The following is a 27573-nucleotide window of genomic DNA, read 5'->3' on the forward strand; positions in this document are numbered from 1 at the left end:
CCAGGCTTCCTTCTGTTCTTCCCACCAACCAACCTACCTTTCATATGCCCCCATCTTCGGCTTTATTTACTTCATTTATACCCCAACCTTTTCCCCAAGGGGGACCCAAATCAGCTTGCACTGTTCTCCTCGCCTCCATTTTATCTTCACAATAACCCTGTGAGGTAGATTAGGTTTAGAGACGGTGTCTGGCCCAAGGCCACTCAGCAAGCTTTCACTGTACCCAAATCATAGTCTAACTACTATGACTCTCCGTTTCCCCTCCTTCCCTCCCCCTGGCAGCTTCTCCCACTCCAGTGAAACTGAAAAGTTGTGCAGGAGCGAGTCACTCAGATAAAGTTGTGTGGTAGCCACCAGTGGGGCTGGCCAAATTGTACAATTTGGTGATGGCTGCCTGGCTGCCACTGGGCATGGCATTAGTTCATCTGGTAGCCACTGCTGAGCCTGGGTGAACCACACAAGTCACATGCAGTTATTTGCTAATTTGTAAGTTTTTTCACTGCCTTCAAGATCGACACGATTTACTTTTAACATAAAATTAATTTTAATTGGGTTAAAGGAAGCATCAACTGAAAAATCTCTCACTGGTCTCTCCTAATGCCGATACTTATTTCAATCTTCTGACATAGACTTTGACAATCCTGCTTTGCCTTGAACTTCTGAACCAGGCTTGAAAATAACAGTGAGTGAACTAGCTGCTGTGAGATGATCTTTCCAAAGTTTTGTTTATAGACCACCTGCTCTTCTCTCCCCACACACTCCTAGTCCTGATGCCATTAAGACAGCTGGCAGTTAGCCACCACACCTGGCACTTAATGTGACCATATTTTCCACCTGGATTTTGTCCTTCTATTGTACAGCCTCCTTGAGCTTCAGCACAAAATGTTAAGGGGTAAACACACAAGGCTGGCAAACACGTCAGTAATATGCAAGAGAGATACAATCAAACTGACCAGTCCAGAAAATCTCATTATCATGTGAAAATAGACCTCAGCAACAGTTATAAAAGCAGATGGTAGACGGGTAGATAAACCCAGAGAACTGCACATTATTGCAATCTTGTTGAGGAAGGGAAACCCATATGTTTTAATGCTGAACATATATGGGAATTGACTGACAGTTTTTAGGTCTGTTTCACCCATTACATTTTTAAGTATACACTAAAGGTATTTTTAGCACCATCCAGCCAAAGTTAAGCACTTTTACCACTGTAAAGATGGGTAATCCATTTTCGAAGGATGCTTACACATCAAGCTTAAATTAACCACACTGGCAGATATCCCATCAGGTAATAAAAACTCTGGCTGGTGTGTTAAAATAAATGCGATTAGTTTATTATTAGGCTACATTAGATCATAACACTTTACCTGCCATTAATTTATTTGGACATTCCTTTTTCTAGATACTGTTCAACACAAAATGACAAGCATCACACAGGATTTTTTTGCTTTAGTGACACACCCGATAACTTGGGGAGATTTCGGCCATTTTGAATGAAGCAATGTTGTTCCCCTTCTCTAAGTTACCAAATGGATTTTTTTTCCTACACAGGCCTCAAAATGCATATTTGCAAGGGCAAAAACATCTTTGGAATTGTATTTGGCACTTCAAATTCTGGAACTTGACTTCAAAGCTGTCTTTCTGGATTATTATATGGGGGGATACCTGAGGTGAATATAACAAATTTCTTACTGGTACTGTTTCCTCTGGTGGGTAGGGGGCTCAAAGCAGAAAATGAAACGTTCCACTTCAGCTGCTTTCATATCGATACTCCATCCTGGCCCATAGTTTCACCCCTTGGGGACCCCATATTTTCAAATGGAGTAAATCCTGCTACTTTAAGGGAGCAAAACTCTGACAGCACAATCAAAAGAAAATGCATGCTTTTATTTTTTATAACCTATTTTGAAGGGCTTTAAAAAAAATCATAAGCACAAAAAGAAATTGTGGATTGCAATAATTAAATACACTAATTGGAAAGGTTGTCACTGCACAGAAAGGGTTTGGTACACTGTTACTACAACAAGAGGTGTTGAAAGGAACATAAGAATCTGTAGTGAAGAACCTGCAGTTTGATATGAAAGACAACGCTCTTTCGCAACTGTCTAGACAGCCTGAAGAGTAACCCATTTAGCATTTCATAAAACATTCTTGTGGCTTTAAGCCCACACCACTAATTTCCCCCCCCCCCCATATCGGTGTTGAAGTGATTCTTTCTCAGTGTCCAGAATACAGGGAACAGTTTTCCAGCATTCCCTCCAGCTAGCAAGTTTGAAGTAGAGTCCTAAAATGAATTTAGCCGACAGAGGCCATAATGGCATCCACAGGAAGCTCTTCTCCACTCCGTGCTGTGACTTGCATCGTCACAGTGTCTGTCAAGACAAGGCGAGCACGAACCAGGAGGTCATGACCACCCCGAAATACACCTGGAGAAGGTACAAAACAAGGGGAAAGACATTGACAACACCTTATTAATCGACATCTCAAATGCACATGCTGTAGTCCTTTTTTCCTTGAGGGAAAATTTGTCCCCCCCAAAATCAAGACAAATACTATTACATAATGTAATAAACACATTCTAATCAATGGCTATCTAGAGTAATAATTGAGACGTTCAGAAAAGTAAAGCGAATGCATGGTGCCTTAAAGTTAACTGCCTTGCTTCCTTTTATTTTCCATAATGGAACTGGATCCCAAAGATGGAGGACATCAGTCTAGAATCATGTGCAACTAAAGGCACTTTTCCAGACATTCTATTTCTCCCATGATAAAAAAAATTGTTCCCGTTTAGCCACATGACAGGATACCTCTGCCCCAGTGCAGCAGGAGGGAACGGTAGTGCTAGCCTTGTTCTGGGAGACAAAGGGTAAGGATGGTTTTTTTAAATTGTAGGAGACATGTTGGAGTGGATAACTGCATCAGCTGTTCAAAAATGCGCAGAGGACAAAAGGGAGGAGTTTCTGACATGTCTGGCTATAATGCTCTAGGCGCATCCAACAGATATCCATAAAACTAGCACACTTACCTTTCCTACAGGGAAAAAACTCACGCTAACTGGAACAAAGATCACTATTTCTCAGCACCTTCCTCAGTGCCAAGGAAAATGGATGTACCAGCAACAGAAATGCTTGCTAGGTGAATGTATCTAGGCACAAACCCATTAAGAAGCCTTTTACTGAATCAGACCATTGGTCCATCATGGGCAGTATTGTCTACTCAGACTGGCAGCAGCTCTCCAGCATCTCAGGGAAAGGTCTTTCGCATCACCTACTACCTGATCTTTTCAACTAGAGATGCCAGGAGTTGAACATGGGACCTTCTGAATGCCAAGCAGATGCTCTACTACTGAGCCATGGCTCCTCCCTTCTAACACATGAACACATGAAGCTGCCTTACACTGAATCAGACCCTTGGTCCATCAAAGTCAGTATTGTCTACTCAGACCGGCAGCAGCTCTCCAGGGTCTCAGGCAGAGGTCTTTCACATCACCTACCTGCCTAGTCCCTTTAACTGGAGATTCCGGGGACTGAATCTGGGACCTTCTGCATGCTAAGCAGAGGCTCTACCACTGAGCCACGGCCCCTCCCTGTAATATGTAGTGGCATATTATTGATTGCTGTGCTGTTCATCTAAATAGTGTCTGGAAAGGCCCTAAAGAGCCTTGAATGTAGGCCCAGCTAATATATGGCTGATTTTTCGGTCAACAGTACATATAGGATTACAATATCTGAAGCAACAACACCTCACCTGCCAGATAAAGCGTATGAGCATTCTTGTTTTCAGGTACTTTGTCTGATCTCTCACAGGGCTGCATCCCCAGGAATTTCACTATATTGCTTACTGCTTCTGTTGGGGAAAAAAAAAAATATATATATATATATATATATTGATATGTACTTTTCTTTAGCTGTAAGGCTGTTCTCTTCCTAGCTTGATGAAGATGCCATAAACTCCTATGTGAAGAATCTGTTGAACACCTCACATGCTTGTTGGAGATGAACTGTGAGTTTGTGACTCCACCTGAGAACTCTGGGTATCAGTGTAAAACAAGCGATACAGCTGGCTGTGATATATCAAGATCCATAAAAATGAAAAAGCAATCAACATAAATATCATTATAAATGAAGATGGGCTTAGGAGACATGAGCACAGGACTCAAAAATGATGGCTGTAGCACAGCCGACCTTCTTTGATGGGATTAATGTAAGTTTCTGATGGGCCTGAGGGGTATGATTTTAAAAACAGTAAAATAGCTTAATGAAAATACTCACTGAGGGCCTCGCAGGCACTTGTGCTGATACAGGAGGAAGGTCAAGAATGGTTAAAGGGTGGAGGAAGAGACCAGAAAGCAAAAAGCTAGTGTGTAGACAAGCAACTTCTGTAAATTTAGTGGAACCAGCAAGCTGCTACTGATTTTTGGCATGACACGAAACATTAAATGATTAATTAAAGAAACTCATTTATCCACTTCAAAGGGAAAAGACAGATATAAACGTATTTCTTCATTTCAGGGTTTCAAATGTCATTTCCAAGATTGCCACTATTATTTGTGATCATCTATGCCTATATTACATTTCTGGATTTTTTGCTCCTTTTAATCCTTCTAGGTAAACATGGTTCACTTTAGGAAAAGGATGTAGTTCTAGAACACTTCTATCACAACACTGCCTGTGGGTCCAAATTTTGAGGTATCATTAGGGTTGCCAGTTCCGGGTTGGGAAATACCTGGAGATTTTTGGGGTGGAGCCTGAGGAGGGTGGGGTTTGGGGAGGGACTTCAGTGCCATTCAGTGCCAGAGTCCAATTGCCACAGCGGCCATTTTTTCCAGGTGAACTGATCTCTATCAGCTGGAGATCAGTCGTTATAGCAGGAGATCTACAGCTAGTACCTGGAGGATGGCAATACTAGGTGTCATACTAGATTTCTACCGTACACAGACACTAATAATCAGAGCAATCCAGTTTTCAGATTATCTGAGATAAGGCCACTCAGTGGAAACACACCAGGGATACCCTGTTAAACACTGTTTGTCTGCATGGGATTGAGGGCGGTTCAGGTCTAGGAATACAACCAGATAATTGAGAGATCATGCATCAGCTCAATAGAAAGCAGTGCTAACAGTTTTGGGAGGAGGAAAATTATCAGAAGTTCTGTAATAATTAGATGCTTTCTCACCTTCCAGAGTTTTAACAGTGGATAATGTGAAAGTCTCTTCTTTTTCAAACTCATCACTGACTTCATCCCACGCTGCTCCAAAATTTGGCTTTAGAACTCTTTGAATGTGGTCAGCTATGGTCACTTCAATGTCTTCCAGCTGATACAATAAAGATATTTAATTGAAATAATATTGTTCTGAATCAAGCTTTACCAATAGAGGCAGATTCATTTAAAAAGCATATTCCCACTCCTTCTAAACACACATACTCCCAGCTATTTCAGTCTTCCTGCTGCAGTTTCTGTTCATTTAAGAAAAAAAATCAATATTTTGGTCTAATATTGGGACAGTGGTGAATGTCGTGTGCAACTCATTCTTCTTTCTGTGGAGTTATCTAGGGCAGACTCCTCATTCAAATATGAACATGCAAAAATTACAATGCATCATTTGATGGAGATTCAAAGTAAAGAACCACCCAAAAGAAGCAACGGTAAAAACTTGCAGCAGCAAGCACTTGGGCCTATTTTTTTTAACAGTCTGTTTGTCAAGCTCAAGACATCTCAACAGGGAGACCAGATTTGTGTACAACCTATCACGCTAAAGATCAACTGAATGACAATTCTCAGAATGGAGAATGCCTATACTTTTAAGATGTTCACAAACCATCTATCACCATAGATGAAAAATCAGAACTACCATCTCAGAGCTCCTTTTTGTGCGTGTGGGGAAGTATCTCCCCACTATGATTACATGTACATGGTTGTATGCATTCCATACACTCACACAAAACATCTTATAAAATCAGAATAGCAGAAAGTTAAAAATATTAAAATACAGCATTAAAAATCCAGCCCAGCATAAAAACACAGACCGTACAGACCACTGAAAGCTTAAAAGAACAATCTGCAGACTGAAATGGTGTTCGAAGATCAACCCCTTAATTAAAAGCCTGTATGAACAGGAATTTTTGTCATCTAAATGAGACCAACATAGGCACCAGGTGAGCCTTACGGGGAAGGGCATTCCACAAGGGAGATGCCTCTAAAGAAAAAGCCCTGTCTGTGGTTGCCACCAGCCTCACCTCTGAAGGCAGGTACACAGAGCAGGGCTTGTGAGACGGATCTTAACTGGCAAGTTAAACAGTATGGGGGGGGGGGAGGGAGTAGGTTCTTCAACTACCTCAGCCCCATGCCACTTGACCAAAAAAAAAAGATGTCCCCACTGGGTTTTTGAGGGAGAAGAATGTCACAATTAGGCCTTTGCAACCTCCACACAGAGACAGTGTGGGAAATGGGCTTGCACCAGTCCCCCATCACATGAACTGGAACCCTGGCCAGGTTCATTTACCAGTCAGCTTCAGCAATGTGACACACAGTTGCCTGAATACATTTTAGAGGGAAAATTAGATTTCTTTGTCCTGCAGCACAAATGGAGACGGAATCATTTTTGAGCAGCACGTGTGACAGACTTAATTCACAGCTGAATTTCCAGAGTCACATACTCAGCAGGAAGGAAGATGGAGAGAATCAGTCAATAGATCAGGACAGGGTTCAAGTTACATTATGCATCCCACCCTTTAGGGTATTAAAAAAAATCCTATGTGAAATGGCACAGGCTGCTGGCATAAAACCCTTCTGCAGTCAGCTTTTACACAGGATTTATTATTCTATATAAAAGCCCTGTTTGGAAACATCAGGGCTGGGAGTTAAAGGAAGCCCCCCCTCCCCTTGCAAGGAACAGAAGCCAAACATGTCCCTCCAGGATTGACACTCACCAGAGACATTACTAAGGTGCCCTAAACTAACAGGAAATCAATTGCTTTGGCACATATAAATAAGCTCTGAGTACAGAAGCTGATTCATCAGTTTTCTTCATTGAGGAGGCATCAAAAAAGGTTACTGGTATTTGCAACGGGTGGGGAAAGGATTGCTAGAAGAAGCCTGACTGGACTGTAAAAAGTAAAACTAAGCCAAGCCATTTTTATTCATTAAATGTATGGATAATTTGGTAAGCCCACAGTAATCATCCCGAAGGGAGATGTCATGGCCACTAAGTACATGACTGCCAAAATTCAGCTGGTTGCAAGCCAAGTCCGCCTGAGCGATGCTGACAAGACATTCCAGCCTTGAGATTCAGCCATCTGGACATGCTGAGATTTAACAGCTTGTTAACGTGGAACCTAATCAAATACATCCTTTGGCCTTGACGAAACAGGTTTTCTGATGTATTTGCTGGACCAAGCCTCAGCCGTCCACTTCATTTCACCTCCTGAAATAATCTTTGATTGCATACCTGACCATGGTTTAAGTGAAAACGAACAGCAAAGGAACCAGAGCTTACCACATATTCATCCTCGTAGCCTTCATCATCAGCTTCGCCCGTGTTTGGATCACAGTCCTTGACAGTGAATTTCATCATACAGCTGAATGTACAGGCTACTGCAAAGAGCACAACATGTACACAGAAATTATGACAATATCTGCCTTTCTTATTTCTGTAAAAGGCATGAGAAGGACTTACAATTGCAATTCTCCAAGGCAGAATTTCCACAGATGGAAAGCTCAGATTCTTACTAACAGGCATGTGAAACTATTTATAGAAATGCTGTTAAGAAATCTTTATGCTTGCAATTTGTGCTCTGCAGTATAGAATCTCATGCTATATGTGGATTTTTTTTTTAAGGTCTTCACATTCTTCTCTCCCTTTTCCATTTGGAATTTATCATAATATATACAAACATTTATGGAAAAGAAGGGTGGGGAGCAAGTGCTATTAAGTCACAGGGGTAAAGTCTAAACAGTACTCACATACCAAAAGACCATCAGAAGATAGCAGTGGGTACATCAGTTCTAAGATACAATTGTATTGAAAAGGAGAAAAGTGAGCTGTTGCAGCCTCTCTCTAAGTCCATGCAGCTCACCCTCTTAGGGCCAAGTGGTTTGCAGGAGAAAGCCTTCTAATTACTCCAGCGTCAAAGCTGCTCACATCCACCTCTATAAAAATGGGCCCGGATATGGCTCTGAACTGTGAGAAAGCATAGATTTACACAGAAGGGAATGAGAATTACCTGCTGTTGGGTCCTCTTCAGGCAACATGACCAATGTGTAGCAAGTACCAGGTTGGTTGTATTGCAAGCTTTTTGCAGGTATGTAACCAATAACCTCATATCCTTCCGTTGGCTCCATCTGCACAGTGACATTTTCTAGGTTCTGATCATTCAAGGTGTTTGTGCAGTCAAACTGTAGGGACAAATAAGGGTACATTATAACCGAAGGTCAGTCCACCAGTCCTGGACATGCATACTAACAGATGTAGTCTGAGGTAGAACGGGCACTTAATCTGCAAGACTTGAACACAGCCAGAGTTGGATGATCGAAGGGTAGTATCCAGCAGTACTTTTATGGACACACTGCTAAAATTCCATGTTTAGGAAGACCTCCAATACACTGCATTTTACAGAAATCAGAGATGCTCTTTGCAGTGGCCCTGTGCTGGCTGTGCAAATGAGTTACTCCAGCCAGTGAACTATCATAGTAATTCTAAATGAGTACTTCCATTTGCTGTTATAGCTCCAAAAAGGTAAAGATCCCCAGTGCAAGCACCGGGTCATTCCTGACCCATGGGGTGATGTCACATCCCGACATTACTAGGCAGACTTTGTTTACGGGGTGGTTTGACAGTGCCTTCCCCAGTCATCTTCCCTTTACCCCCAGCAAGCTGGGTACTCATTTTACCGACCTTGGAAGGATGGAAGGCTGAGTCAACCTTGAGCCGGCTACTTGAAACCAACTTCAGTTGGGATCAAACTCAGGTCGTGAGCAGAGCTTGGACTGCAGTACTGCAGCTTACCACTCTGCGTCAGGGGGCTCTGTTTTAGCTGTAGAACACATAAAATATCTTCAGTGGTAGAGACTGAATCTTTAGGAATCAGAACCATTCATTTATGCTTACGAGTTCCCCAGTTGCATTCTTTTCCCATTGGCATCCTATTTTCCATTGGCATCCTATTTATCAAAAGACTATTTGTATAATGTTGTTTCAGCACAATACCCACCTGGAAAACCATGTGGCTGGTGAATGTGTGCTTGGTACAGCGAATCACATACTCTGTCTCCAATTCCGTGAGAGCTACTGGCTCAGGAGAAGACTTGAACAGTGGGCCAAGTTCTCGGAATTCAGGGATAGCGGCTAGTTGCTCTAAAATACAATACAAGAGCAATAGGATTTCCATTTATTGTCGGAATGAAATACTACTGTATAATTTTCAGTCAAGTACAAAGAGAGAGTTATTTATTTATTAAAACATTTCTATCCTGCCTCTCCTCATGATTCAAGGAGGCTTGCAATAATAGTTAAAAACATTTCCTGTTAAAACCAGAATAAAATAACAACTCTCAAATCTTTCCCACCCTTCCCCTCCCTTAAAAGATGCCTGCCATCTAAACCCCCTCAAAAGCCCTGGCAAACAAGCAGATCTCCAAGAGGGGGTTCCCCTCACCTCTATGGATCCCATTCCACAGAGCAGAAGCCATGATGGAAAAGGCCTAGGCTTTGGTCAATGCCAGACTGGTGATCCTAAGGGGTGGGCTAGTCAACAGATGGCTGCCTGAAGACTGTAGTGTGCACATGGAAAGAGATGGTCTTTCAAGAGAATGGATTATCAAGAGAAAGTTAACAGTTAAATCTGTTTTTTTGCAGGGGGAGGAGCCATAGATCAATGAGAGAGTACGCAATGAATGTCCTGCATCCAATCCTCAGTAGAGGTCTGGGAAAAAACCCTGCTGAAACCTTGGATGGCTGCTTCCATAATAGACAATACTGGGCTAAGGATTAAATGCTCTGATTCAGCTTCATATGCTGTGATTTCTAGCACACACTCTCTCTCCACATTATGGATTTCTGGAGCAATTACAGAACTGAAAAGAGATGAGTACACTCCACAATATACACAAAGGCAATTCAAGTTCTGTATCTCCTTCCCAAACAAGGGGAAATCATACCTTGGAATATTTCTTGTCTTGTTGCTGCCACTTTCTCTGGCAGCTTGACTGCAGAGACAGGAATATTTTCTGCATAAGGGAAAGAAAAATATGGTGTTTTAAGTTAGATATTTAGAAAAGGGAAACAAAGCAACAATTTTGGAACAAGTGGTATAGGTTTATTAACATAACAGAAGATTATTTCACCAAAATTCTAATCAGATGGCAATGGAGTCAGACCAGAAAGACAGACACACACTGAATTTCCCCAAACATCTAAAAAGAGGAAGTTAAGCAATTTGTAGCATCACCACTGCTAAAGCTGGAAAAGTTGTATGAAATCTTAGCTAGAACATTTTGAGGGAGCAGAGTGACTGGGAAGAGAGAGTGTTCTAGGTACTGTTGAGAAAGTTTTCCTTCATGGCTCTGTGTGTGTGTTAAGTGCCGTCAAGTAGCTTCCGACTCATGGCGACCCTATGAATGAAAGTTCTCCAAAATGTCCTATCTTTGACAGCCTTGCTCAGATCTTGCAAATTGAAGGCTGTGGCTTCTTTTATTGAGTCAATCCATCTCTTGTTGGGTCTTCCTCTTTTCCTGCTGCCCTCAACTTTTCCTAGCATGACTGTCTTTTCCAGTGACTCTCGTTGTCTCATGACGTGACCAAAATACGATAGCCTCAGTTTAGTCATTTTAGCTTCTAGGGTCAGTTCAGGCTTGATTTGATCTATAACTCACTGATTTGTTTTTTTGGCAGTCCATGGAATCCATAACACTCTCCTCCAACACCACATTTCAAAGGAATCTATTTTTTTCCTATCAGCTTTCTTCACTGTCCAGCTTTCATGGCTCTACAATTACCTATTCTTTGTTCGATGATGGGGGTGGTTGCCAAAGGAACAGACTTCAGGTCAAAAGGTTTCTCTGAGGGTTCCAGAGTATACTGATGTAATGCTCTCTCTAAGCCAGGGATGGATACTGTCAATCCTGGAGGGAGAAATAGTGACAAAAAAATAAATAAATCAAATTTACAGGAAACTAGACAGCTCTTTGCCAGCTTATAAATCAGAGCACAATTAACTCTCTACATCTGCTCTTCCATATGTCCTCATCTACAAACGTACTTAAAGAGCTTGGATTTTAGCCAGTTTAATCCTCTACAGTTTCACTGGGTTGTAGATCAGGCTGTGAACAACTAACAACTGTGAATCTCTCTGTCCAGATGTGGCTACCTCTACGCTTAGCAGCAAATCCATTCTCAGTGAACACCTGCACTTCAGGAAAAAACCCTCAGAAGGATACCTGTGGAAATAGCTCTCCTCTCTAGAGTAGTATACAAACATCTTGCATACATCTGTTTGAGTTTAGGGCTAAAGACAGGGGGCACAGAAGCATGACAATACATCACTATATGGCCTAATGAGACAACATACACTGCCCCATAAAAGGGAGCCGAAATGGAAATTGGGATAAAATTCCCATCTGCGTTCCATGCTATGTTAAACTATTTCTGCTGAACTACAGACATAAAATGGTAGTAACTGCCTGTGACCAAACAAAGCCTTCTGGCCCTCAATCCAACCAGCAGATGTTTAAATCATTACTGCTGCACTGTAATGCAGAACATGCCCAGCTGTTTTGGGGGGCATTTAGACCTTCCTTATTGCCTTTGTTCCTGCTCCCTGATCTTAGCTAGCCCTTGGCTACAGAATGGCCTGAAGGGGAGGAGTTCAATTTGCAACATTCCCTAGCATTAATACTTCTCTGTAAATGGAAAACTAGCATATAGCATACTAAGGCCTAGGTCATAGCTTTCTTTATGATATGCTTTTTTAAAAAAATTGTAGATAGTTTTGTTCATGGGGGGGGGATGCTTAGGGTTGCCCATAGCCTGGAGGGAAAAAACCTGTCCTGCCCCTTCATTAAAAGGCTCAATGTGTGAAATAGGCAGGTGAAGTTTTTCATGGTATGAAGCTAAACAACATAACCTGGTAAATGACATCCCATTAAGCCTCTATTAAAGAGACAGGACAATTTCCCCAGGCTGTTGGCAACCCTCTAGGAATGATTAAAAATGTGACTCTTCCCACCTGCAGCTTGAAATGGTACAACCATTTTGCCTCTTCAGAATCCTACCATCTCATTCCGTGGCATGTGTACACCAGGTCCATTTCACAAACCACACAGTGTTTAAGCTTCTAATGGTTCCTCTGCTCCTCATCATTGGTGTGGGGGTGAATGTGTGTATCAGGCAACAAGCAATTTCATTTTCAAAAAAGCCACCACATCCGATTCTCAGTTACCATTCAGAATGTATCCAGCATTTAGCGCTTTTTGTTTCTGTTCCAAGACACTTAGGTAGAAAGTGGCCCTGTCTCTGACTTCATTGTCATCATCCATCACGCATCTGAAATAAAAAATCAGACAGCTTTGCTCACTGGGAAGCATTTAAATTCTCAAGGTCCCATCTGGAATGTTACCCCAACACAGCTGGACAAGCCAGCTGGGCACTGTCATGGTCAGAGCAGCAGTGGATTCCCAAGCATGAGATAAACTTCTCATCCAGACTATTTATAGTACTGAATATAGTAAAATCCGCAGAGGGTGGCAGTGGTTTGGATCCAGCAGAATGTTTCTGCAGATGGAACAATTTTCACCCATGGTACATGACTTTCTCACTCCCCCTCCCCTGCAAATGCCCCCCAAAATGCTGCTCCTGGGGGACCCAAGCCCAGTATTTAGAACACACAGTGCTGGGGCAGTATCTTATTTACTTAATTTATATACTCCATCTTTCTCCCCCATGGGGCCCCAAAGTGGTTTACATTGTTCTCCTCTTTTCTGTTTTAGCCCCACAGCAACCCTGGGAGGAAGGAAGGGTGGAGAGTGTGTGACTGGCCCATGGTCACCCAGCAAGCTTCCACGGCAGAGTGGGGATTCAAACCTGGGTCTTCCAGTTCCTAGTCTGACACTGTAACCACTACACCACACTGGCTGTCTGGAGACCCTATCCCACTGGGCTATGGAAATCATACTTTCCTTTATCATCTTCTCATTAGCCATTTAGATTAGTGGGAACAAGATGAGGGATCAGCACAATCTCTTTTGTGACAACTGGGTATCAGCTGCCAAATCAATGCATTCCCCCTTCTTCATCTGGTAGCGCTGCAAGTCTGTGCTGGCATTATGTTTGGGTCCCTGAAAATGTCCCCTCTAATGCACATGAGATGTCACACATCAAACTAAAAAGCTTTGCAAACATGATTCTATGCAAAGGAATTTGAATTCATTAAATGTCAACTACGTTACATCCACTGTGTTTTCACTAATTTCAGATTTTTTACTTTACAGTTTTATATTTGGTATTTTCTACTGATTTTGCATTTTCCTTCCTCTACGGTATCGTTTTTGAAATCTACAAAGCAAAAGCCTATTATTTCTAGTGAAAAACTGCTTTGTACATTGTCATATGCCTAAAGTTGATGATATACTCAAACATATTGACATTGTACGGTTCCGTACTGCCTGTACTGGCTGCATTCAGATGTCACAATAAACTACAATTAAACTGTGACTGAGCACAAACACAACTAATTGCCAGGCTGCACACTATTCCTGTTATTTGATCAAACTAAGAGAATTTCAGTCAAGCTCCATGAGTAACTTGTTTGCCCAGGTGCCTGAATTCAGACATCATGGGGAAAAGAAACAATCAAACTGGGAACTTTTCAGTCGACCTCTGCATATAAGAGGAGGACATAGGGGGAATGCATAACCATGCTAATAAGCTGTGTTCATGCCCAATCACAGTTCCACTACAGCTTATGATGTCTGAATGCAGACAGTGTCCAGGGACATGTCCTAGGCCCTGACAAACCAGACAGCTATAACCACACCTCACCTCTTCAGCAACACTATGATGCTTGGCAACACCTCCTCATTCTGAGCCCCAAACTTGGCCAGAGCACTCACAGCACCTGTAGAAAAGCAGGAAAAGAGAAGAGGAAGCTCAGCTGGGAAAGAGACTCTAAGAAGATCCTTAGAGGTTCCTTTTTATAACCTATTTGGCCAGAATATATATTTTTCAAAAGTTGCCACAGCCAAGAACAGATTAAGAAAACAGCTGCAGAAAGGTTTCCACAATAATCTCAAAGCTTCAGCAGTGGAATTAGATTAAAACAAATGGGGGACATGCAAGGACTTGCAGGGGCATCATATTTCCCCTCCTCTACTATTTCTTCTTTCCCTTCCCTGAAAGCCCCCATAGCCTCCCCCTTTTACTGCTTCCATCTTTCTTTCCCACCCACCAACAAGCTTACCTTTATCTGCCCCCATCTTCAGCTTTCCCTCCCTCTGGCAACTTCTACCAGGAAAAGCTATGGCCCAGTCGTGCAGTGCTGAACTTGCAAGAACTTGCTGGGGCACCTCGCTTTCCCCTGCATTCCTTTCCCCACACTGTTTCCTATTTCACTCCTCCTGGCAACCCCCATATCCACACCTTTCCCTGCTTCCTTCCTTCTCACCCACCAGCCAACCTACCTTTTATCTGCCTGTCTATTTTAAGAACATAAGGAGAGGCCTGCTGGATCAGACCAGCAGTCCATCTAGTCCAGCATCCTGCCTCACAAAGTGGCTAACCAGTTCCCCTGGAGGTCCAACAGGGCATAGAGGCCGAGGCCTTCCCCTGATGTTGCCTCTTGACACTGGTATTCAGAGGTTTACAGGTTCCCTTCAATCACCATGGCTAGTAGCCACTGATAGACCTCTCCTCCATGAATCTATCTTATCCCCTTTTAAAGCCATCTATGCCTGTGGCCATCAGTAGGTGTGTGCATTTGACAAAGCCGAACTGGAAAACCTCCCAAAAAATAACTTATTGGTATTTTCCAGGTTTTTTTCCTTTCGAAAAAAATGGTGATGATTTAAGGGAGCTGAAACGTGGGTCCCAAATAATGCTGAAATTTTTCATTCAACTCTGATGTTTCCGAAGTTCACAGGGGCTCGGAGGTTGCAGGCAGCACAGAGCTGAACGGCCAGCATTCAGCTCTGCACCACTTGCAGCCTCCGAGACCTGTGTGCACTTCGGAGGTGGCATGGAATTTTTCGGGGTCAGGTTTAATTGACCCGAAAAGTTTCACATTTCCAACAACTCACTATAGGGGTTCGGCTTTTTTTTCTTTTTAGTTTTTGAAAATTTTTGGGTCTGTTAAACACGAACCTGAAAAATACCCCCACCCAAAAAAATGGTGCACACCCCTAGCCATCAGTACATCCTCTGGCAGCAAACTCCACATTTTAATCACTCATTGTATAAAGAAGTATTTCCTTTTGTTTCTTCTGAGTCTACTGCCCATCAGCTTCATTGGATGCCCTCAAGTTCTAGTATTTTAGGAGAGGGATAAAAAGTTATCTTTGTCAATTCTCTCTACACCAATTTTATAAGCCTCTATCATGTTCCCCCTTAGTTGTCTCTTTTCTAAACTAAAAAGTTCCAGATTCCTCAGCCTTTCCTCATAGGAAAGGTGTCCAAGCCCCCTTATAATCTTGGTTGCCCTCTTCTGCAGTTTTTCCAATTCTCAATGCCCTTTTTGAGATATGGTGACTAGAACGGCACACTGTATGAACAGACATATAAGTATCCACAGATCTGGCCACATTGAGAATTAGATAAACTGATATCTGAACTCTGCCTGCTTGCACCTTAGACAGAGGATGCCAGCACTGGTGTTTTCTTTGCATGGAAAATATTCAGAAGTGAAGTGATTCACTTCTCTGTTCTTAATTTGATTCTGAGCCAGAAAACTACCATTACTCCAAAGGGAATGTACCTTTCCAGTTCACGTACCTGCCCTGACCTCTTCGTGCTCCAACACGACTCTGTTGTAAATGAAGCGGATGTATTTTGAAGGGTTGTTGGTCTTGGGCCCTTCCTGACCCAGGAGGTGGAGAATGCGGGTAGCCAAGACAGTGAACTCACAGTCCTCAATGAACTCACACAGGTGAGAGAGGCCCGTCTCCTTGCTCTCAGAGTTCTCCTCAATGATGCTGATGATGCATTCAACAATGGCTCGTTTGTACTCGAAGCCACCCTAGAAATCAAATGGGTAGGTCAGTAAGCAAACTGGATATGCAGAACCGTGGCCCTACATTACTTCCTAAAAACTCCTAACTACTCAATAATCAACCTTCAGCTCAACTTTGAAGCAAAACAGGTAGCAATGTCTGCATTGCTTAGCAAAGAGCTTGGAATCCTGAGAACCTAAGCTGTCATGTTAAAAAATATCCTCCTCTGGCTTGCTTTATTTATATTCCATAGATCTTTCATTAGTCATTTTTTCCAACTGAAAAAAAAGATGTATAAATGCACACAAAATAAGTTTTTAAATAATCTAATTCTTATGGGTGAAGACAGAAACTGGAGAAGATTAGAGACAGTTTAGTGGAGAGCATAGATAGCCTCATTAGAACCCCCAGGAGTCTGAACACTGAGCTTCTGCATGCTCTTGTGTTCCAAGCCCCATTACTCTACAAATAACAGATTGAAGAGACCAACTGTAATCACAGCATCTGTATCAAAAAATAACAACCCGTGTCAGACAGAGGGAGGAAGGTGTGACAGTAGGTACGAGACTGCTTTCTACCATGGATCTTTCAAGGTCATGACTGTCTGCTGTGACTGACAGCAGCTCTTCAGGGTCTCAGACAGAAGTCTTTCACATCACCTGCTACCTGATCCTTCTCACTGGAGATGATGAGGATTGAACCTAGGACCATCCCCACGCAAAGCCCATGCCTGACCGCCAAGTCACAGCCCCTCTCTGAAGGGATATCATTAATATTTCTGCGGTCATCAAGTCCCAACGAAAGGTGCTTGTGAAAGTTCAAAGCGGCATGTGGCATAATCTCTTCATCATCATACATCTGAGCATGTATGCGTTTAAAAGGATTAAATGAAATACATGGGAAAACGAGGAAGATCCATCTTCCCAGGCACATTGTGAGGGCCAAACTGCACAATATGTTTTTTAATGAGGCCTGGATCCAACTTGCTCTCTCCTCGGCTACACAGTAGCTGAGGGAAATACCGTTTTTAAAGTTTGTGCGGCCCTAATTCAGCTGGGCAGTGCAGCGTGAGAGGGTGGGTGGGAGGTATTCCTGCCTTCCCCTCTGCCCTGTTTTCCCAAGCCAAAATGGCTCTGGGGGAAAAGTTACTTGCCTTGTTTTTGAACTGCACATGGAGTATGGAGCAAACAACACCCCTCCCAGAAACCCCTTCCTCCCCCCCACACCATGGTCCCAATCTGAATTAGGCCCCCACAAGACTTAAAAAGTTATGTTCCCTGCAGCTGCTCTGTGGCTGCTGGAAAGTGAGTGTCGTCTGGGGAGGGAACCCAGATCAGTCTTCTTTAAAAAAAAACACACACACACACACACACACATTGTGTAGTTTGGCTTGGAGTACAGTATCATTAAGCCCATCATTTCTATCACATGGTCTTCCAGTCTGTGCTATGAAACAAACATTTTTTTAATACATTGTAACAATAAGACAGAACAGCTACTCTTACCTCCTCACGGAGCATCGTGAAGAGGAAGTTCATGAGGACCGAATGTTTGCGTGGATACTTCTGACACAGGGCACTGATTGCCTGCACCACGACAACCTAGACACATGTAGGAATGCAAAGAAACCCATCACATCAGCCCTCCTCTACCACACAAAGCTAAATAAAGACCTGAAATAAAAGGAAACCCTGTGCGTGCCTTGAACTCATCTGAGATTTCAGACATGAAGGAGGAGATCTGCTTCATGAGTCGGTCAATGCTGCTCTCGCTGCCCGTTTTCAGCAGGGTTGTGATTGCCAGGGTGGCAATGCTGCGGTTGGAGTCGGTCACGAGGTTCTCCAAGTCCAGGTTACAGGCAGTCACAGCAGACGGGTGCTTCATAGCGACCTGGCAGAGGAAGCAGAGTTCACTCCATGCAGGCAAGATAACTAGGTGCTCCTTAGGCCTGCGCATCAAGTCATCAACAGAGACAATCCCAGTTGCTGGGAGCATTCTTTGGCCTGGGAGCCCTCCCCGCACCCTTCCAGATATGTCAGAATGGGGGGAAAGTGTAGGGGAAAAGGACGCACAGAAGAAATGATGTTATTTCCAGTGGTACTTCCTTTTTAACAGCTTAGCTACCCCAGCCCTGGCATCCAAGGCAAAGCCCCACTCAGCACTGGCTTAAACGAATCCCCATCTATATAAGGCCGTTGCATCAGCCACCGAGCTCCTGATCCTCCTTACCTTGTTGAGGGTTCGAACCGCTGCATAGCGAAGGGCTGCTTTGGGAGAACTGCAGAACAACTGCAACACTGCAGGGAAAGATAATTTGGTTACTGACACAGACACAACAGGCTCCCATGATACGATTCAGATTTTACTCTCATGACCTTCATGTGGGGAAATCTGAGGATGAGAATTTGCAAGAGGGGCAAGTTGCTCTATTCAGAGAACTGGGGAGGTTACCAGTCCAGCCAGCCAGTGAATGTAGCGGCTGAAGAGCCAGGTTCAAATCCCTACTTGGCCTGGGGCTTTTTTTTTTTTTTTGATGCTGGCCTTTCATTATCTCTTAATGTTTGGTTTTTACTATTTTTAGAAGAAGAAGAGTTGGTTTTTATATGCCGACTTTCTCTACCACTTAAGGCAGAATCAAACTGGCTTACAATCACCTTCCCTTCCTCTCCCAACAGACACCCTGTGAAGTAGGTGGGGCTGAGAGAACTGTGACTAGCCCAAGGTCACCCAGCTGGCTTCATGTGGAGGAGTGGGGAAACCAACCCGGTTCTCCAGATCAGAGACCACAGCTCCAAACCACCGCTCTTAACCACTACACCACGCTGGCTCTTTTATTTTGCACGCTGCCTCAGGAAGATTCTTGAAATGGCAACATAAAAATGTTCTAAATAAATAAAGTAAACTGCACAGCTGGTTTTAACATCTTCACCCTTTCGGTTAAGCCTCTGTTTTCGTACTTACGGTGGGTATTTCTTTTTCCCTTTCAGTACCATTCCTTTTTATTGCAACTGTTAGGCAGGAGCCTCATTACATATGAGCTCTTCCTAGAGCCACAGTGCCTGAATGCCCCTCCACTCACGTCGCTCCACAGTACAGGCCTTGCAGCAAGACTCAAAGGCTTTGCAAGCCCTACATGGAGCCCGGCAGGGACCCTTCTTCCGACAGCCAGATCAGACTTGCCCTGCGTCATCAGTAAGCCAAACCACCTCATACAGAGAATCAGCCAGCAAGCCTCCCCCTCTCTGCAAAAACTCAATGACAAGAAAGCAAAGGAGTTACCGGACACAGCAGGTGCCAGCTCTTTGGCTGTGCAGGTGGGGAGATTGACGATGGCCGATGCCGCTTCATACACCACCATCTCATGCTTGTTCCTTAAGCAGTTCTCAATGAAATCAAACAGTGGGCTGTCACGGCTAAGACAGTACCAAAAAAGAAAAAAAGAAAGAAAGAAAGAGAGAGAGAGAACGATGGCTGTTTTACACATATGTGCTTTAACACGTGGACAGGAAACTGAAGGAATTTATTTATTCCACTAAAAGCATAAGGAAGCAAGACAGAAATTCTACCCGAGGCACATACTTGTGTCAACAGGCCATGAGACAATGGGGGAGGAGATAAGGCATGAATGGGTTCAAGGGGAGGGAACAGATTTTCCAGAAAGACCTACAATGTCATTGGGAGGGGCTGTAGCTCAGCAACAGAGGATGTGTTCTGCGTGCAGAAGGCCCTGGGGCTCAATCTCTGGCATCTGCAGTTACAGAATCTTGGGTATCAAGTATCTGGAAAATCCCTTTTCTGCCTGAGATCCAGGAGAGTAGTTGTCCGCCAGAGGAGATAACCCAAAGCCACAGGGAACAATGATCTAGCTTGGTGTAAGGCAGTTTGACATGATTAAATATTTCTCTACCGGAAGCAAGCAGGGAAAAGTAGTATTTAGACATGTGAGTCGCACTTGCTGGTTTTTTCAAAGATGGCTAGGTTGAATATGGAAGAACTATTTTAGATCACTCCTACTACTTTCTCGTCTTGTCCATTTCACAAGAGGGAAGCTAACAAGCCACACAGCTGTGCTTTCTCCTTCCACTTTCCTCCACGTGCCAACTAAGAAGTTACCCTCACAGGTAATCATCATTACTGTCCAGAGATCATGGGAGATGCCACCAATACACAGTACAGGATAGGGCACAAGGGGTATTCTCTATATATAAGACAGGAAGAGGTCCTTACCCTCCAGCTTCTTCCTCTAGCAGTTTGCTGGCCACTCGGATCATCATGCAGTAGGCAAAAGGTGATTTCAGACCCTGCCGCATGAACTTGTTCAGCATCTTGTTGACAGCCAAGCGGTCATTCTTGCGCACGTGATATAGCAACCCAAGTGCATGATACTGGAGAGGTAAGCAAAGGTGGTGGGAAAAGGTCCATTATACATCCAAAGGCATACCACATGGCCAGTAACCAATAAACGAACCCCAAAATGCACAACTGAGGACCATTAATCCATTTTAATGGGTTTCGTGTGGCTTTAAGATTCTTACTTGGACCATGATATTGTCGCTTGAGGCAGCCTCCTGAGCCTCGTTCACCCAGCGTTTCACCACATCAAAGCTGGTCTTCAGAAGGTGCTGTGATGGAAAGCAAGCCAGAAAGTGCATCAGGAATTGGCATTTAGAACAAACTTTGGGTTGTCTGGATTGAGTTGAATCGAATTCTGCCTTCCTTCTCTCTCCATTCATCAGTTGAACCCAAATGAGAAGCAGCTGATGCTTTTCATACCAGTTGTCAAAAAGGCTTCAGAGTGATTCTATTACTACTGCTACTTCCAAAAACAGAACAAAAATGAGGATAAAATGGAGGAGAAGAGAAAGTTGTAACCTGTTTTGCGTCCCCAGTGGGGAAAATGGTGAGGTACCAATGAATTAAACAATAAAAAATTAGCCAGTGATGTTCCAAATATTTTTTAAATACAATCTTGCTCTTTCTACAGATGACAGTGGACAACATACCACTCAGTTCCCTACACATATCCATTATTCAGGGCAAGGACTCCATACACATCAACGTACCAAGGAGGACACAAGGGCAGAGCTGGAGACGCTGGGCACCTTGTCGACAATGGCCTGCTTCATATAGCGCTCAATGGCCTGCAGCATGCTGCTCTGTGGAAAAGAACAAACAGCTCCTTTTGAGAAGAGGTGGTAGGACTTCAGGGAAGGGGTGGAGAGCAAAACAAAGAACCAAGCCAGGCAGGAGACAACAGAATAAATTCAGAGGAGAACCCCCCAAAACCAACAACATAAGAGATGGGCTACAGAAATGGAAAGGCAAAGTGATACAGTGGACAAGGGAGGCACACATGGAGAAAGTCTTCTAGCAATACGTAAGCAACTGGCACTTACATCAGTGATCTGGCAAAGAGCCCGGACAGCAGGGCCTCTGTAGTTGTCGTCCTTCCCAGTCATGTCTTTAGTTAAACTGGAAGAAGGGGGAGAGGGTGCTTAGAGTTTTGAATTTACGCAACCAGTTTTTGAAATGAGCAGACAAAAGGCTTGCAAGAACTGAGGAAACTAAGCATGCTCTCAGCAATTAGGGAAACAAGACAAATAAATACGATAATGTGTATATGTTGCATAAAAGCTGCGCAACCCTACAGCCACACAGACAAAATACACAGACCTAAATTGGCAGATGATGCAAGGAATATGTCCCAGTTGGCCTGCAAACAGCAACAGGCCACCACTGTGTAATAGTTTAGCTAAATTATTTGATGTCATCCTTTCTTAAGCTAGAACATACTTTGAAAAATCCATAGCAAATTATGACTTTTTTTTTGGGGGGGGGGGGAGTCAGAAAGTGGATAGGAGAGATCAAACCCAGCTATTAAAACTTCAACATCTGTGTTTTAATAGACACACGACCTCTCACCAACTGTGCCATTCATATTCATAATTCTCTGTAGATATTTCTGCCAACCCTGTAAGGCTAAGAGGAAATATGTACAGCTAAGAAAAAAGTAATGAGATCAGCTCTGTTGGGACTCACCTGCTAGTCACAATGATGACATCCTCAGCAATGCTAGACATCTCTTTGATGGTCAGGTAGCACATTCTACGGAGAGTCGGCTGGTGTGAAGAACCATGAACAAGAGCATTAGGGAGCAAGAGTACTGGCAAGGCATAATGTTGCCACTGCTGTTGAACTCCAACCATTCTCCTGTTAGGTTCCCCCCATCTTCACCACACTTTTGAGACTGCATCTGACTGATAACACAGCAACTAAGGCGGCAATCCTAGGACGTTCTGAGTAATCCCCATGGAATAGGACAGAACTTACTTCTGAGTCTAGGATTACACTGAAAGACAAATCTTTCTGCAGTTTTATGAGATGCTGGATAAAACCCCACCTGATACCAAGTCAGACCATTTAGCCCACTATTATTGCTGCTGACAGCCAGTGGCTCTCTGAGATCTCAGGGATGAGCCTTAACAATGATCTGTTTTGTAATCTTGGCCACGCAAAACACATGATCCCACAACAGGAGAAATCGCAAATATTCACAGAACAGATCTTACAGTTTTTCTCCCAAGGAGGGGGGGAGGGGGAGAGAGAGAACAAAGGCAGCTATCAAAACTATCTTTCTACAAAATTAAGAATGCCAAATCTTTTTTTCTGAATACTATGCAGAATTACTTAAGCCATCCAGAAAGCTCTGCAGTGAGTCAGCAGCTTCTGCTGGGCATAGTTCTGCACTCAGACCTGCAGATTTACCAGTTTTGGATGGTTATGATCTCTTGGCCTCCACGTACCATTTATAAAACAGGAAGCCTTTGCTGTGTAAGTTAACGGCACTTCCCTCTTGCCCCATCTTTTGTATAAACGTTTACCATTGGCCAGAGTAGTGTGGAATATATTCTCCACGGTAAAGCAAAACAGGATTTTTTTTAAAAAATGTTGTTAGTCTTTGTTTTAAAAAGGGAGTGGCCTGAGTCCCTCAATTAGTTGGGTTCCTGACAATTGTTACTTAAACCAACCCTTAGTTCTATTGCAGTGCTCAGTTTTTCTCCTTGCATATAAAGAAAAGACAGAGAGGCAAGCAGATGTTTCTGAAACAAATCCATGGAATGAGTGGGATGGCATGCTTCACACTACTTTTCTGGTTTTCAGTTGGACTTTCTGAAGAAAGGGCTATGGACTAGGGGGTCTCAGCAGCTAGTGGCACTTGGCCCATGCCTGTCCATTCATTCCCCAGTATTGTCATCTGGTTCAATCAACTGCTCACTCAGGAGGCCAAAGAGTGGGCCAAATGAATAGCAAATGTATCAATGGAACTTTCCAGCTGCCTCATTTAGTATGGGCAAAATGGGGCCTTGGCCTGCCACTTCCCATTCCTTTGGCAGAGCAGCCCTCTGGTAGTTGTTGGGATGGGGCTACACACTACAGCTAGGGTTTCCACGCTCTTGCCCCACTCCCTCTGTCGGCATTGACAAGCACGTGTATAAGCACAAGGCTTACATCATTGGACTGGAACAGTTTTGTCATTGCAAAGAAAGATTCGGTAGCTTCCATCACGCCGAGGTGTTCCCCCTAGAATGGAAAAAACATATATATTGCTGGTAACTTGTAGGCAAAAATCAATCACCGCTACTATTTCCAGAAAAAGCACAACAGCCACTGTCATCAGTTGCCTCGAGCTCATGTCAATAGTTCACCTCAGCTGAGAGGAGAGGTCGCGAGGGCCAACTTCCTACCCACAAGGCAACACTTTCACAGCTGCCCCAGACCACAGTGGGAGCCGCTTGATGACAGCGCACAGCTGCCACCTACTTCATCACCCAGTCAGCCCGGAGGAAAACCAGATGAAACTGCCCTGCTGCTCACAACCAGCTACGGATACTGTTGAGCCACCCGTTTCCCCAAGTGATACTGTGTAAGGCGCAAGCCCTTCAAAGTGAACAAGCAGACTGGTTTCATCTACAGAAGAAGCACGTGTCAGTTGAACAAAAAATACTCCCCATTACCTGGTTGATCAGGTACAAAATCCTGGTGAGGATATGAGCACATTTCCGAGGGTTTATAGGTGTCTCGTTGAACACTCGAGCCTATGAACAAACAGGAGCGCAAATGAGATCTCAGATTATGTCACCGGGGGGGGGGGGGTGAGGCAAAAGGCAGCTTTTAAACAGCATTTTAAAAGAACTTACCTCTTGCAGCACAGCACTTTTCTCCAAGTGCTGGAAAGGGTTAGAACCCCCACCTGCAACATAAAAGCATTGAATCCTGTAAAGATTAAGGATTCTCACTAGGTGCAAAACTAATTGGTGGCAGAGGTTGACAACAGCTGATGTTCATCAGCTTCTTTAAGAGAAACAAGTTTCTGAAGGAACTGGTATCAGCGACTACAGCCAGAGTGCTGAGATGAACAGAAAACACAGTTACATTTATCTTTTATTATGTGCCCCTTTCAGGTGAGCAAACTGAAATCTGTTTGGAACAGCTACTTGTTGATTACCGAATGCCAGTTCTCACTTACATCACAGTGGTTCTGCTGTTGACTCATAACTAGACAAACCAGAGTTTTGCTCGGGACAAGCCCATGTTTTATTTAAGCTGCCTTTCTACCCAAATTATAGTACTCCAGGTGCAAACAATGAAAACATTAAAACAAGATCAAAAACATATAAATATGTAAAACATTTAAAAACAAAACAGAACACAGACAGGAGGAAGGATCAGTGAGAATCAGTGAGGAAAGGCCAGACAAAGCACAAAGTCTTCATCTGCTGGTGGAAAACAATCACAGAAGAGGACTGACAAGTCTCTCTGGGGAGGGAATTCCATAATTTTTAGCACAGAGCAGTCCAGTGCCCAGGACTTCCTAACATATGAGGCCTTCATCATCATCAGATGGACCTTAAACACTGTACAGCTCAATGAGCAATTAGAGCCAGTCTATCAGAATGATGATAAAGGCATTTGTCCCTTAGTGGCATACAGGGGACACACTGCTGCTGCTTCTATTGTCCATAGCTTCACTGACCTGGTAGACACCTATGTTTCCTGGTCCTGGAAAGGCCAAGATGGTGGGGGGAGGTGATCAGTATCTGGAGGTGGAGAAGGGAGGAAAGGAAAAGGCGAAATACGGGGGGGGGGGTTTGAAGTACATGTGGTTGTGATTGGCAGAAGGAAGGAGGAGAATGAAAGGATGATGAATATTGCCTTGAGGAGGGAAAATCTAGGAGTGGAAGACAGGGGAAAGAGATGATGAAGGTCTGGACAGGACAAGAACATAGCTAAGATTAGCCCAGATAATAGTTTTAATCTCCATGATTGGGGGAGGAAGCATTGAAACAATTTCCTTTTCACAGGCTTATTTATTTGATCCATTATACTCTTAGTAACAATTTCTTACTAGACATTACCCTTGTTTTTGGACATAAACATGTGTGTGTGTGTAAAGTGCCATCAAGTCGCAGCCGACTTATGGCGACCCGTTATGGGGTTGCCGCCTAAAACCAAATCAGACCACTGGTCCATCGAGGTCTCTCTGAAGTCTCAAGCAGAACAGGGTCTTTCTCCACACTTGTCACCAACGATCTTCTAAGGAGAGATGCTGGGGATTTAGCCCTGGACCTTCTGCACGTAACAGCCAAGCTTTTGTTAATGAAGAGAGTTTAGAAGGCTGGAGTTGGATTGAATATTTGACCACAAAAATAAGACCTGCTCAGTTTACGGGTCACATATCCCCATGTATTTCAGAATTCATCAAACGTAGTCACAGTGCTTTTCTCAACTGCCAAAAGAGGATAATTGCTACTGCAGAACAAAGACCCCAGTATAGAGCTTTGGATACCACCTACCCTGAGTGAATGCAGCCACTTGGACTGCTGGTATTGTTTCTCTCTATCCTCCTTCTCATGTTTGCCCTGAGTGAGGGGAGGGGGGGGAATTAACTGACCAAATACTACTTCACTGCTAGGTCTGATTCATTCGTGCTGCAGCAGAGCGCTTGGTGCAAGAGACAGGAAACATGTCAGCATCACTCCACAGCATCCTCTGTTCATAAGAAGCAGCAGCCGCATCATGGGGGCTGATCTTTTACATCTTTGGACCCCACAAAGTAGAATTTTAAATCAGTATTTCTAACATTCCTATCTGGGATAGATAGACCTATGTAAATATGGACATTCACAGGTTTATGAATTTAAAATCTTGAGGTTCTTGAAACCTGTCCTGTTCAAAAATTAGACATCATGGTAAATTTTTAAGCTGCCTGGACAACCAGAAATCTGGAAATGTTCCAGTTCTGAAAAAATAATAATCTTGAGCTTAGAAACCCTGTAGCGTATATATTTTTATCCTACCCTTCCTCCAAGGAATTTAGGATTATATACACAGCTTTTCCCTAGTCTATTTTATCCTCACAATAGGCCAGAAATATGTTTAGTTAGAAGAAGGAATGATCTCCCAGTGAGTTTAATGGCTAATGGGCTTATGATCCCAGGTCTAGGAAAGATGTATGCCAACTTGAGCTCCTTGGAGGAACAACACGATAAAAATGTATTTGCAATTTCACAGGAACCCTAAAAGCATGTAGCATCATAAAGTTCAATTTAGTACTTTGTTCTGAAAATAGATCGCATTCTGAACTCTATTTATACTGTCCTGCCTTAGCTAGGAGTAATAGGTTTGAAATCATGGCACAGGACAGTTCAATTCCTTAAGTTTATCACCCAGGTTGCTTCAAATGCTGCATAACTCAGAGACCAGCTTTATTCGAAAGGATTTTCCTCTCCCCTTTTTTATCCTGTAATGGCATAATGAGCAACAAACAGTATGTTGACTGCAGCAAAAAGCAATCGTGATAACAGATCCCCCCTTTATATTATGATCTTCCCCATAAGACACTGCAGAAAACCTTGACAACTTGAAATTGTCACATGAATACTTTTTTAAAAAAAATTGCAGAAAGCTTCAAAGGACTGATACTGGCAGTAGGAAAGATTTTTCTGGTATACACAGTCACCAGGGAAACTACATATAACTGCATGCAGCTAGTACAACTTACTTCTGGCTTCTCTACCACACAGCCTTGACATGGACATTCACATTAAGGGACTCATGTAAGTGGGATTTCAAGCCTTGGACCGGGATGGAGAGCCTGTCCAAAGCAGAACCAGGCAGGAGTGGATCTTGCAGAGGGTTGCTCCCTCCTTGCCAACCAAACCCTGACAAGCCCACCCCCCTTCATCCCAACATCTCTGCTCTGCATTGGGTCTGGCACACACTCACCGGATTCCTCATCCTTCTTATCAAACTTCTTCAGCATCCTGTCCCTGGATTCAGAGATGGGCTCCAGCTGCCTAGCTCAGCAGAGGAGACCTG

General features: G+C 43.5%; 1 protein-coding gene across 1 annotated transcript; it reads right to left on the bottom strand.

Annotated features, from left to right (window-relative positions):
- Positions 1–2111: 2111 nt before the first annotated feature.
- COPG1 (COPI coat complex subunit gamma 1) lies at positions 2112–27573 on the bottom strand. Its single transcript, XM_056858954.1, has 24 exons — positions 27481–27573; positions 24393–24445; positions 24210–24290; positions 23704–23775; positions 22234–22313; positions 21591–21666; positions 21258–21350; positions 20730–20816; positions 20422–20579; positions 19474–19607; positions 18424–18491; positions 17896–18084; positions 17700–17795; positions 15977–16220; positions 14033–14108; positions 12435–12538; positions 10993–11118; positions 10156–10224; positions 9210–9352; positions 8223–8394; positions 7496–7593; positions 5176–5314; positions 3748–3846; positions 2112–2426 (listed from the first exon to the last, which is right to left on the bottom strand). The coding sequence occupies exons 1-24, from the start codon at positions 27515–27517 to the stop codon at positions 2296–2298; spliced, it is 2625 nt and encodes an 874-aa protein (XP_056714932.1). The 5' UTR covers positions 27518–27573; the 3' UTR covers positions 2112–2295.

This window comes from Euleptes europaea, chromosome 1, assembly GCF_029931775.1.
Source record: "Euleptes europaea isolate rEulEur1 chromosome 1, rEulEur1.hap1, whole genome shotgun sequence".
Lineage (NCBI taxonomy): Eukaryota > Metazoa > Chordata > Lepidosauria > Squamata > Sphaerodactylidae > Euleptes > Euleptes europaea.